This window comes from Cebidichthys violaceus, unplaced genomic scaffold (assembly GCF_023349555.1).
Source record: "Cebidichthys violaceus isolate CVI_PGR_0920_01 unplaced genomic scaffold, fCebVio1.0.p SCAF_8, whole genome shotgun sequence".
Lineage (NCBI taxonomy): Eukaryota > Metazoa > Chordata > Actinopteri > Perciformes > Stichaeidae > Cebidichthys > Cebidichthys violaceus.
Window position 1 is genome coordinate 858,061 of NW_027176964.1, and position 13,467 is coordinate 871,527.

The 13,467-nt window shown below is 41.9% G+C and overlaps 1 protein-coding gene across 8 annotated transcripts in view; it reads left to right on the forward strand.

Annotated features, from left to right (window-relative positions):
• Positions 1-13,467, forward strand: part of obscnb (obscurin, cytoskeletal calmodulin and titin-interacting RhoGEF b) — a 59,455-nt gene that overhangs the window by 37,909 nt on the left and 8,079 nt on the right. For 6 of the 8 annotated variants that reach the window (XM_068737590.1, XM_068737588.1, XM_068737589.1 and 3 more), the window contains 20 exons: positions 443-721; positions 1,504-1,761; positions 1,994-2,260; positions 2,495-2,767; positions 5,059-5,325; positions 5,547-5,822; positions 5,943-6,215; positions 6,452-6,742; positions 7,008-8,342; positions 8,747-9,028; positions 9,857-9,938; positions 10,055-10,176; positions 10,326-10,523; positions 10,644-10,676; positions 10,788-10,886; positions 11,006-11,224; positions 11,426-11,459; positions 11,581-11,633; positions 11,755-11,853; positions 13,007-13,063. In XM_068737590.1, coding sequence (XP_068593691.1) covers positions 443-721; positions 1,504-1,761; positions 1,994-2,260; positions 2,495-2,767; positions 5,059-5,325; positions 5,547-5,822; positions 5,943-6,215; positions 6,452-6,742; positions 7,008-8,342; positions 8,747-9,028; positions 9,857-9,938; positions 10,055-10,176; positions 10,326-10,523; positions 10,644-10,676; positions 10,788-10,886; positions 11,006-11,224; positions 11,426-11,459; positions 11,581-11,633; positions 11,755-11,853; positions 13,007-13,063 — 4,797 coding nt within the window. The remainder of the gene's footprint in view (positions 1-442; positions 722-1,503; positions 1,762-1,993; positions 2,261-2,494; positions 2,768-5,058; positions 5,326-5,546; positions 5,823-5,942; positions 6,216-6,451; positions 6,743-7,007; positions 8,343-8,746; positions 9,029-9,856; positions 9,939-10,054; positions 10,177-10,325; positions 10,524-10,643; positions 10,677-10,787; positions 10,887-11,005; positions 11,225-11,425; positions 11,460-11,580; positions 11,634-11,754; positions 11,854-13,006; positions 13,064-13,467) is intronic. The other 2 variants (XM_068737591.1, XM_068737595.1) reach the window with 2 other exon arrangements.

Here is a 13,467-nt window from a genome sequence, read left to right on the forward strand (position 1 = left end):
GTTCATTTTACATCCATCTATCCCAATTAATAAGTGGGATAGATCTTCTACTTAGCATCTATTTCTCATTGATTTTGAAGTGTGATTTCTTAGTTGGCATGTAGTTTGAGTTTTACTTAATTATACTATGTTGTTTTTTTTATTGTATTTTTCTTATTTCTTATTAATTTATTAGTACTATTTGTCAATCATCAAAGTAAAGTTACAGTGAATGGATTTAAGTGAAGGTTTCTTGAGATTCAGGTTTGTTTGATTATTACATGTTATTATAATAGTTAATGTCAGAGAACTACATCCATTCTCCTGAGATCAAACATGTGGCATGAGGTAGTAAGTCCGTATCAAAATGAGATTATTGGTTATGGATACAAAATGTGACCGAGGACTTCTGAGAAGCCGAGAGATCTGGTCACTGACCTCCCATCATCCCATTCACCCTCAGAGCATGTGCGCCTCACCAGAGAACTCTGCGATATCACCGTGACCACTGGGCAGGATGCTGTCTTTGAGGTGGAGTTGTCACACTCAGATGTAACAAACGGGGAATGGTGGCTTGCGGACAACCTCCTCCAAAATAATGATCTGAATCAAATGAGCAGCCAGGGCAAAGTGCACCGTTTGGTCCTGAAGATGGTGACCACAGATGAATCAGGGGATGTTGCCTTCGTGGTGGGAGAAGAGAAGAGTGTGGCCTGTCTTCTAGTGGAGGAGAAACCCAAAGGTAAAGGAGATGACATGGTCACTAGAGATTTTTACTCCTCACATCCATCTCCATCAACCACCAAACCGCTTTGTCTTGGCAAATGGAAATATGCTGGCACCATCATCAACATCCTCTCCCTCTAGACTGGTTTTCCATTCTTTGGCTTTAGTTTTTGCTATGAATGTTAACATGAGGGCTGCACGGTGGTGTAGTGGCTAGCACTGTCACCTAACAGCAAGAGGGCGAAGAGGGGTTCGATCCGGTCCTTCTGTGTGGAGTTTGCACGTTCTCCCCCCCGTGGCAGCGTGGGTTCCCTCCAGGTTCTCCGGCTTCCTCCCACTGTCCAAAGACATGCAGCTTAGGTTATTTGGAGACTCGAAATTGCCCGTAGGTGTGAATGTGAATGTGAATGTGAGCGTGAATGCTTGTCTGTCTCTATATGTGCCCTGCGATAAACTGGCGACTTGTCCAGGGTGTACCCTGCCGTCGCCCAATGTCAGCTGGGATCGGCTACAGCGCCACGCGACCCTGAATAGGATAAGCGGTTTGGAGAATGGAATGGAATGTTAACACGAATATTTTAACTACTAACACTGAAAAAAAAGAAACTTTCAGTCGTGTATTCACTATGCTGGAAAATGTGTGACAGCATTTAATAGTCACTGCATGCATCCATGCATTTATGATTACAGTACAGCTTTGTAATTATTAATGCCAGGGCTGTAAAGGAAGGAAAAAGGAAAAACTGCATGTAAATGCTACCATTATTAAATCTAGTTTTGGGTTTCCCATATTTACAGTGCTAATACTAGAGAAGCCACACAACACCGTGTCAGTAGAGGGTGAAACTGTCACTCTGGCCTGCACCGTGTCTGAAGCCAAGGCCACTGTCACCTGGATCAGAAACAAAGTGGCCATCCGAGCAGGTCTCAAGTATGACTTAAGGAACAACGGAGCATTCCATCAGCTTTGTATCCACAACCTGGTGCCTGAGGACTCAGGAACGTACACTTGTGACACTGGAGATGCACAGTGTGACGTCACCTTGACTGTGGAAGGTAAAGAACGATGCCACCTATAAAATAAATATTTTTCCTGTTGATCAGATTCGAGAATGTGGACCGAGATAGGGTTGAAATGATCAGCGGAACCATTCTTGAACTTCCGCTTCCCTCAACCACAGACCCAGTCTGGCATCACTGTGCATCAGATAAACTTTTGTCTAAAGAGATGGTTGTCTTGTCATCTCAACATCTGATGCCAAACTTCCCCATTTTAAATTCTGACCAGGTTCCCCAGTGTCCTTCCGCAAAGAGCTCAAGAACCTGGACGCCATGGAGGGTGATGATGTTACCCTGCGCTGCGAGCTGTCTAAGCCAGGTGTTCGTGTTGAGTGGAGGAAAGGAGGCATAGTCCTCCAGCCCGGTAAGAAGTGTGAGATGAGGAAGGAAGGGTGCATTCAAGAGCTCTTTTTACGGAACCTGGAGCCTGAGGACAGTGGCTACTACACCTGTGATGCAGGAGACCAGCTCACCACAGCTTCTTTGGCAGTGCAAGGTAGCCTATTTATACTGTTTCCTCTATCCTAGAGTTTTCTTAAGGCTGATAAGTTTAAGTAGAATAGTAGGTCTGTTTTTAGGACTGGCCTACGTCTTTGTAAACTGTGGATGTTGCATGGTGTCATATTTGGTCAATCTTCTATGATATGTTTTTCTGTAAAGTTGATATATTGCTGACAAAGAGTAAGTTAGAGGCTCAGTGTGTGCATATGTGTATTTTTCCACTCAACAGTGAAAGAAGTCTTCATAGTGTGTGGTCTTAAGACCATCGACGTCTTTGTTGGGGAATGGGCAACCTTCTCCTGCCAGCTGTCTGGTAGGGCACCTGGCCAGGTGCAGTGGTGGCTGGATGGCACCTTGCTGGAGAACAGCCCCTTTAGTGAGATAGAGCTGAGCGAAGGCCACATCCACACGCTCACCTTAAAGAACCTGGCCACAGATGACTCTGGCACTGTCACGTTCAAAGCTGGCAGTTTAACAGCAACAGCCAAGCTCTTAGTCAAAGGTATCACATTATAAAGATACTCCTTCTTAGCAGCAGACCCTGCAGAGTTTTGATTCTACATTTCAAATCTTATAAACATAGTATTTGGAGCTTCATTTCAATCCAAGGTTGTTTTGTTGGCACTACAATGTGCAATTTGACTAATGGAAATATTTATTATAATTTTGACTTAAATATTATGCTCAGGAAACTACCAAATTACCTCTGTTTGCTACTGAATGATTGGCATTAACTAAATTATATGTGTAGAAATCTTCTTTAAGAACAAGTAAATATACCATGAATTATGTTTTCTGTAGGGTTCCTTTAAAAGTTTGAAGTTCATGAATAGATTCATTGTTTCAGTGCATTGTTTCAGTGCATTTCAGTGCTTCATCATGCATGAGCAGCATTGTTCCTCATTCCATTAATAATAATAATGCAGTAGATAATTCCATGCGGTATGCTTTGATACAACCAAAACATACCACTGGGTGCAGCACCACAGCAAAGTTTTATTTGAGTACTACTCAAAGGACTCAACAAACCTAAACATCTAAAAACCTAGAGTCCGATATGCTGGTGAAAAGAAATGATCAGCAATTCATTTTAACAAAGAAATATTGAGACAATATTTGGATTCTTTGTGAATCCTTCCTATGTGCTGTATGTCGGGCTGCAGAAATCAATGATAATCACGATTAATGTTTCTCACTTTTGAGATCACAATTGTTACTCACAACTGTTCATCCATTTTGGGGAACAAAGCAGTTTAATATCTCTTTAACTGTTGTTCTTTCTAATTGTTCAAATCTTTTCATCAAAATAAGGTATGACACATAATCAGGATGTCTTCTTGAAAACATAAATACAATTGAACACCCAGACCGTAAACAACTTTTGGATACGTAAACACTCACTCAGTCGTCAACTGTTGTCAACAGAAGATAGTTATTGTACAGCCATCCGACAACTATAATCGGTCTGCATTCAAACTTTGCAATAAAACACCCTTGTGCTGTGCTGATTACTTGTTACTTGGTTAAATCTTCATCATCCCCACCAGAGGTTTTCCTGACAGCGAGGTCAATCTCTGTTGTTAAGGTTAGCAGTCCTGGTGGCTAATTGGGAGCTGCTGCTTGTTGACTGACGTCTCTGATGTCTTCCAGCTGTTTCGCAGTTTCTTGTTCAATGTGTCTGAACCATTGTCCTTTGGTTCACATGAATGGCCTCTTACATTTCAGACCCAGTCGCAACCCACCAAAAATAAATGGGGAAACACAATCCGCTAGCATTGGCTCCATTTGGCCAAGTCTTTTCTTTATAGTGTCACCAAATCAAGGTATAGTATTCAAGAACAAAGGAACGGTTCCTATTGGAGGCACACTCGTGGATGGTGAATGACTGTGCCAGTTACCTCACTGGCAGATCGGCAGCATTTGTACGTTGTCAGCTGCATTTCAGAGATGCACTGAATACTGCCAAGTGTTATGATCACTAGGGACGCTTTAGCCCATCGTGTTTGAGAAGAAAAGATTTGTTATTCACTGAATGCTGGAAACATCTGTCAGTGATTGGGATCCCTCGAGTCATTGTTTAAGACCACGCTCTCTTAAATTGTCAGTTGGCAATTGTTCAAGTTTATTGGTTGGAGTCAAAAGCATGATCGTGATTATTATGTGGTTTAATGGGCAGCCCTGAATGTATTTATCCCTTACTAATGTAAAGGATGAATCATACTAATGTGGTGATTCAGTGAATTACATACAGTTGGCTTGAATTTGGTGATGCTAAGATTTGATCTGAGTTTTATTGTACAGAGTTAATAAAACACTGAAAAGTGTGCACAGAAATGATGTGTTAGGAAAGTGCTGCTCCACCCATCCATGACGGCCGGCTGCTGTTGAATACTCATGTTCTATTTACCTCCACCACCCCATCCCACCAAGCCCTGTCTTTAACCTTTAAGCACTAAAACCGCTAACCTCCCGAAACCTAACTTATGAGTTTAGTATTTTTATCCCCCCCCCCCCCTTTTCATCAGCTGCCTTGATTGTGACCATTAATCTGAATCTTGATGGTTTGGCTTTTTGACCCCCTATTTATATCTTAATTTATAAGATACTGTACCATGGCATATACAATTTGTCCTGTACAATCCATAAAAACACAATAATAATCACTCACATATGAATATCACTTCAACATTCTTTTGGGGGTTATAAAGCCCATATGTCACTCGGCATATCCTTCACTTATTTTTATATCTAATGGCCAAGCCCTCACCCTATGACCCCTGCCCCCAACCTCAGATCCCACAGTTGAAGTGGTGAGCGAGATGGAGGACCTTCGGGTGCTTGAGAACCAACCGGCTGAGTTCATCTGCCAGTACTCAAGGCCGGTCAAGGCTCAGTGGAAAAAAGACGGGCAGCCATTGCAGCCTGATGGCCGAAGGGTGTTAGTGGAGCAGGACTGGAATGTGGCACGCTTGTACATTAGCCATGTGTCCGCTGAGGACAGGGGCACATACTCCTGTGAGGCAGAGGGGACCTGCACGGTCGCTTCACTTTACGTGGAAGGTGAGCTTCCCTCCACATGGAAAAAGCACCAACCTCTAGGGAGTCTCCTCTGCTCCCTTAAGTCCCACACTTACTGTATGTGGCCACATAAACTGATCTGTTGCTGACCATCATAAATGATGTGCCCTTTGTTGACAAATCCCAAATTATTTAACTTCTGAAATATTGCAGTCTTCTTAAAATCTTGTTCTTTTTATTGTGCTTCTTTGTTTTCTTTACAGGCAAACCCATTGACATTGTCCAGGGCCTGGAGAATGTAGAAACCTTTGATGGAGGTGAAGCGCTGTTTGAGTGTGCCATCTCTCGTCCTGAGAGCAAAGATTGCCGCTGGCTCCTCGATGGGAAACCAGTTAAGGAGTCCCCTAATGCAGAAATTGTGACGTTTGAAAATGGTCGTCGTCATCTGCTGCTGCTGAAAGAGTTGAGAGTGAAAGACAGTTGCGCAGTGACGTTCAAAGCTGGCACAGCATCCACATCTGCCCAACTCTCTGTCAAAGGTGAGTCATCCAAAGGATCGCTTCAAGACTTTGAAGTTGCATTCGTGGCGTTATTTCTCCCGAATTATGCATTCCAATATAATAAACCTACATTTCATTCGGCCTATTTTTTCCTATAAGGCTGGCAGCTGGATGTTGTGAAGGCTCTGGAGGACAAGGTGGCTGCAGTGGGAGAGAAGGTTGAGTTTTGTGTTGAGCTCACCGAGCCTGTCCCTGTGGCAGAAGTAGCCTGGTATGCTAATGGTGTTGAGATCAAGTCCAGTGACCTCTGGTCTACGAGGGCTGATGGATGTTCCTATCGCCTCGTCCTGAGACGGGCACCTCTTTTGCCAAGGCAGGAAATTACATTTGCTGCAAGAGATGCTCTTTCTTTGGCCAAGCTCACCATTATCAGTAAGTGTTTGAAGAAAATCACAAGGCTATACACGTAACCATGCGTCTCTAAGTTAATTATTCCACCTACTAATGTATTCCACTTATGTGCTCTGCGTGGCAACTCCACATGTAACATGATAGAGAGATAGTCTTGATACTGTAGAAAACGGAGAATGAATGATAACCATTGCAATCTGTTTAGTTCTTAATTGTTCATAGAAGCATCTAATGCCTGCTTTTTTCCCTCTTAACAGCTGTACCTGATCCTCCAGAGGACCCAGAGGTCCTCAGTAAGGCTGAAACGTCGGTCACCCTCTCTTGGTTCACTCCTTTACATGATGGAGGGAGTCCCCTTCTGGGCTACAGGGTGGAGATGCGGCTGGTAGACAGTGCCCTATGGCTTCCATGTCATTCTGAACCTGTGTGCAACACAGAGTTTGTGGTTGAAAATCTTATCCCGGGGAGCAGCTACAGGTTTAGAGTGGCAGCCAACAACAGAGCTGGGACTGGAGAGCCCGTTGAGTTGCCTCAGACTGTGCAGCTTGGTGAGTGGATGTGTGGTTTAGTTTATGAAATAGTGTACTTGAGTTTGTTTGTTTGCCAGGGTACTTTACTTATCATTGCTCCGTTAACTTCAGTGTTTTACACAAGATGGAGATATGCGATCAAAACCCTTTTATGCTTTTATTTATCTAAAATGATGACATTTATTTTGTCATATTTAGACAGCTCCACAGTTTTAATCAACAGAGTTTAGTAGGTTTTATGCTGTGTGGGTACTGACAGTAACTTCATTCATTGTGGTTATAGGTATAGAGGCAAAACAGGAAGAGACTGAGATGATGGGGCAACCCAGTCTGCCTCCAGAAGCTGCTGAAGAAGGTGATGTCCATGAGCTATGGGAGGAATCGGCCAAGAAACGGCGCATGAGTCGAGAGCCAACTCTGGACTCCATCACTGAACAACCGGAGGAGGTTGTTGGTGGTCAAAATAAATCGGTGCAGAAAGATTTGAAGTCCGCTGAGAAAGTGGAAATAAAATCAGGAGAGCAAGGGCAGACCACTGTGTCTAAGAAGCAGACAGAGTCCAAATTGTACACCAGCTCTGAGGATGAGTCTGTTCCTGGGGGTTCAACGCTTACCTCCTACCTCAAGAAGAGCAGCATGTCTACTGTCACAGCAAACAATGAGGCAAAGGCTATGACCACTGAGAGGTTCTTTGAAAATTTCAAGATGGCAGAGCAGAGAACAGTGTGGCATACTAAAGTTGAAGCAACTACAATTCAGCAGACAGATGCAAAACAGGCTCCTGCAGAAGAGACTGTGGAGATCAGTAAAGAGGATGAGCCTGAGCTCAGAGATGCTGCCATTAAGATTCAAGCTGCCTTCAAGGGCTACAAAGCCCGCAAGGACATGCGACCTGTCTTTAAAGAGGCCTTCAAAGACCAGACTAAAGAACCTAATGGCACCATTCATCTAGAATGTGTGGCTGAAGGTAAACCTGATAAGATGCGGTGGCTGAAGGATGGAGAACCACTGCAGGATGGCAAGCACAACCATATTGATATCTACAATGATGGTACTTGCTCACTGGTCATCACTGCCATCACCACAAAGGATACTGGGGTTTACACTTGTGAGGTCACCAACAAGTTTGGAGTCACTTCTCACAGTGGTAAGGTCACAGTAGGAACGGTGAGAGAATCATCTGGGCGACGGCCACTGACCGTGGGCTACAGTGCTGACAGTGAGCCTGAGAGCTCCTCAGGAAGTGAGATGGATGAGTCACTGAGGCAGGCAAGCAGACGTCTCCGGCGCCTGTTGCGCACACGTCTCCCACCAGATGTTGAGGAAGAACCGTTTCTCAGTGCAGATGAAGGAGAAATGTGTCCTCCAGACCCCCACTCTTACAGGGAGGATGACAGTTACATCTACATTCGCTTTGACTCACGGTCAGAGGCTGATGTTGCCTCAAAGAGGTTCCAGGAGATGTTTACAATCCACGGGGTTCCTGTGGAGACCACCATCCTGGAGGCAGGGCCTCTCAAAGTGGAGCTGCGAATTAGAAAGATGGGCTACACACAAGATGGCACACAGACCCCCACACAAGATAGACAGCCTCCTGCATTTATGGCTGGAACCCCAGGTAAGAAACACATGGAAGTGGCCGTTAGGGTCAATACACAATTTGTACACACTTTGTAAATCATTAATAGATTCATTTTAAAACAAGCAATATCGTAAGAAAATCCTTATCATACAAAGGAAGACTGCCACATCGGAATAATTCACATGATGTTCTACTCTTGCCTATTAGTTTACTTGTTAGGCATCCTTTAGTTATTAAAAACCGGAAGTTCCTTGTTTTCCACATTCAGCTTTCTGTCCCGGTTTGTGCTTACTATAGTGCTTGCTGATACATTAATATATATGTGTATATATATATATATATATATATATATATATATATATATATATATATATATGATTCAAATGTTTTATGTTCTCATTTTTAACTTTGTGATTCTACTATTTTCTCTTGTTACCCAGCTGCCCCAGTCTTCTTGACAGAGCTACAAAGTCAGGACGTTCCAGATGGGTATCCAGTCAGCTTTGACTGTGTTGTGATTGGCAAGCCCACTCCCACCGTTCGCTGGTACAAGGACGGCAAATTGCTGGAGGAGAATGACCATTACATGATCAATGAAGACCAGGAGGGCTGCCACCAACTCATCATTACCACTGTGCTGCCCACTGACATGGGTGTCTATCGTTGCACAGCTGAGAACAGCAGCGGCATCGCAGCCACTAAGGCTGAACTCAGGGTTGACAGTGAGTAAACATAAATAACATGCAGGCACACGTTTGGTTTACAAATGCTTTGTGAGTACCTTGGCTTAAGAATTACTCAACTACATTGCCTTTGACTGAAGGCGAAATATTGTTGCATTGTTTAAAAGAGCTGTTGTCTCTCTATTCATCTGTCTGTATTAAGTGCTTTTTCTTCAGCGGTGCAGCTTTCTTTCTTTTGTGGAAAACTGACCAAATGAACACAATATGACATCTTGAGTTGGAAAGATCACGACTGTGTTGTCATTCCTTTAGATTCCCAGTTGTTTGTTTACATTTAGCATTGATACAAGGGAAATACTAATAGAAAAATAAGACAATAAAATGTAGTAATTTGTCCATAATCTATAGCAGTAGTCCAACACAGAAAATGATGAAGAGGTGCATCTCTTTCCTGCTACACTTGAAACCAACCAAATTAAGTTGAGGCACATTCTTTTTGGGTTGTTCAAAACACTTTGGGAAATGTCAGTAATTAATAACTGAAGCTGAAATACTGATTTTATGGAAAGTAGATCCACCAAAATATTACATTATTTTTGATTGATTGAAAATAGCCGATTGGTGTTATCTAACAATTCAACAGTTAACCTCTTAAATTGAAACAAAACTCTTAAATTAGCATCTGGTGAAAATAACCCTACTTAAAAATGTCCTCACTATGGCACTTTGTTACAAAAGCGACCTGTGTTTAAATAAGAGGCCTAATGTAGACATAGTCTTAAACTCAAAAGACTAGCGATATCATGAATTGACACATAATGTCCCTGAATTCACTGCTTAATGCTGTATATCAATCTTTTCCATCAGTGTCGTGCAGCTCAGATTATGACACTGCTGCTGATGCCACTGAGACATCTTCCTATGTCAGTGCCAAGGGCTACATGTCCAGGTGAATTTACTCTGAATGATGTATTATGGTGTTTTAAAAATATATTGATAAGTGTATGTTATAATATTAATACATACTGAATTCTTGAGGTGTGCTGTTCTTCTTCCCTCGTCTAGGGAAACTGAGACATTTGAGTCTGTAGCTGAAGATGATCAGCTACCACAAGTTGTGGACGAGCTTCATGATGTTCATGTCAGTCCAGGTTCACCTATAGCAAAGATGCAGCTCAAAGTGAAGGGTAAGTTTATTAACCAGTAGTAATATTCAGTCCATCTGAGGCAACAAATTAACAGCTAATTGTAACTGTCTTAAAAAATGATGTCAACCCACTGAAAAACGCTTATGACTAAGAAGATTGTTGTTTCTGAAATGCCTATTGTCTTCCAGGCTTCCCCAAACCCAGAATATACTGGTTCAAAGATGGCCACCCTCTGCGATCTTCAGAGAGGATTCTGTTGCTGGCAGAGAGAGATGTTCATGGCGTGGAGATCCTGGAGGTGAAGAAAGAGGATATGGGGGAGTACTCTGCTTACATCAGCAATGTAGCTGGTTCTGCTTACTCCTCTGCCCGCCTGATCGTTCTGAGTATGTATGCAAACACCTCAATTGTTGCCTACGCAAAAAGAGCATACCTTATTTCTAAATTACTTTGATCTTTAATAAGTGCAATTTAGATACAGATATAGTAACAGCTATATTTTACAGGTCCAGGGGAGATTATGCCACAAGATAAAAGAGGTAATTCAACATTTATCCAACAAACTTGGCACAGTTACTCTAGTTAGCAGTAGAAATAGTTAGCAGTTGTTATAAGTGACTGTGCTTGTGTTTTTCACTATATTTTCTCAGACCCTAAGGTGGCCCTGGTGCCACCCCGCTTCATTGAAAGGTTCAGCAACAGGAAGGTGAAGCAAGGAGCCAGCATCACTCTGTCTGTCAAAGTAGAAGGTTTGTTCAATGTACTGTGCGATTGTTTTAGCATCCTTTGAAACCTACAGTAATCTGGGGACATCCAAAAAGTTTCATATTATGTTACACACACTCAATACTCCCTGTGACTTTTTCAGGCTCCCCCACTCCTATGGTCTCATGGCTAAAGGAGGAATCAATGGAAGATGTCCTCTGGATCAAGCCTGATACCAAGGGATACAAAATAGCAAGCTCGGGGCGCCAGCACAGCCTCATCTTGATGGACGTGGGCACAGAATACACTGGCGCCTACACCTGCATTGCCACAAATAGAGCCGGACAGTCCATCTGCACCGCCCACCTCGAGGTTGATGACAGTAAGGAAAGCAAAGTCATGCAGGCACTCTATATAGAAATTATATTGACTTTTATATATATATATATATATATATATATATATATATATATATATATATATTCATAAACTAGAAGACACTTTGTAGAGTGAAAACGTCTTACAGTTTCTCTCCTGGGTTTGATCTTAATTGTATATTTGTGTTTCTACCCCTCTTCCCTAGCACCACAACCAAAGAAGGAGACCAAAGTCGCAGAGTGAGTTTTTCTTGAGATTTCAGGTTCACAATGGCATTACACATTAAAACAAACATGTATGCACAGTATATTTTATACAGATGCATATGTGAAACAAAAATGTAACATTTACTCTCCTCAGGGTTCTTGGAATTACAGTTAGTGCTCCAGAGGAGGAGGCTGGCAGAGCAAAAGGTGAGACGTATCGTCTTAAACACTGGCATTTACATCTTTTGTTATTTATAGTAACTCATTATTTGTAGTATTCAATACTGCAATATTTATGGTGTTCTTTCTTCTTTGTGTGTACTTTAAGAGAGTAAAATACCATACCTAGGTGAAGTAGGTTCAGAGGAATTCCTCATGAAACTCACCTCCCAGATCACTGAAATGGTATCAGCAAAGTTTACACAAGGTAAGTTTATGTTATGGACCAATATTAAATTATTGTATTTTAATTTGAAATAAATTCGAGTTACAGTTCAAAGCACTTTCTACTTTCTACAATGTTAATATTCCAGACATCTGAATTTACAGTAAAAAGTGACTTATGTTAACCTAAACAGTTGATTCATGTCTTTTTACAAACCAAGTTTAGTTTAACACAACCAGGCTTATTCAATACTGGTTTAAACCAAGATAAAGCAATGAGTTTTTAAACATTTTACCGCAGACAAAGTACGACAGCATGCCCGTTGCTTTAAGTAATGGCATAGCATTCACTTGTAGATAGCTTAGAACACGAAACATAAAAACACAGAAAGATGTTTCATCTCCAGACTTTGTAAAAAGGTAAACACCTGCATGCACAACTAACTAATCCATCACTGATAGGTACCCTTAGTTTAAAGGTGGGATGAAACCCCAGATTGTTTTGTTCAGTGTGAAGTGATTCATTCTGTCGTCATCATACATGCAGCAAGCTAACTGTGACCAGATAAAACACAAAAGGTCAGAGATAAGCAACCAAGGCCAAAAGCTCCCAAAACTATATAGGTTTTCGTTCCATACTATAGCAGGTGATCTAAATGCTGAGGACGCCTTAAATCACCCGGTGTGGTGCGTGTGTGTGTGAAGGGAATAAAAATGTGCAGGTTGCCTATCCCTTTACTAAATTAGCCTGAGTAGTGATTTTGTGACACTGCATATGAGACATGCAGGCTGCCATGAATGTCTTTGCTAGTTGCTTACGCTAAAGATGCTGAAAGTATACAAGTAATCCACACGTTATGTTGGATGCGGTGCTTCTGTGGTGTTTTGTTACTCGCCAATCAGGAATTCAGTGAATTCACTCTGATTATCCAAGAATTGTGCAACGCTGTTTAATGTGAATGCTTTAGCTCTTCAATTCTTGAAGTAGAACTCACCAACCAACAGATTTGAGGTTGACACCAAACTTGACGGAGGAGTTGTCCTTTCCCGCTCTTCTGCTGCTTGTTTTTCAGCATGTTTGAGCCCATGACTTCTCATTGCTTCATACAGACGTCATTTCTTCACCACCTTTACATCCATCAGTTTAGCTATCCAATCAATACAAATTCTCATCCAATCATTAATTTGTTATTCAGACAGCTTACAGAATCATGAAGTGCTCCAGTGGATGAAATCTTGGCCCAAAACTACCAGTATGTATCCCAAGTGCATCAGCTTTACAATTAATATACATTTTCCCATTGAGTTATAGATACAGGTAACTTGTGGAAACATTTTTTTTAACAACATTACCTTTTACATACAGGGGGAAATAAATTATTATATGTGAAGGTGCAGCCACAACAGTTTCCTCTTTTCCCGTGTCAGCATTATAGTTGCTGCAACGTCTCATTGAAATGGATTTCAAATTGATTTTTAAATGACTATGAAGTCTTACCAACATATTGTTGGAGTACATGCTCACCGACAGACATGTATGTGGACAGCTCAGATAATCTGTGTTATATGTACTGTAGCTTTTTCTCGCATGTCGTCACAATACTAACACGTAGCAAAGCATTTAGAATGAAATGATTGTTGTGGATTTTTGTTCTTC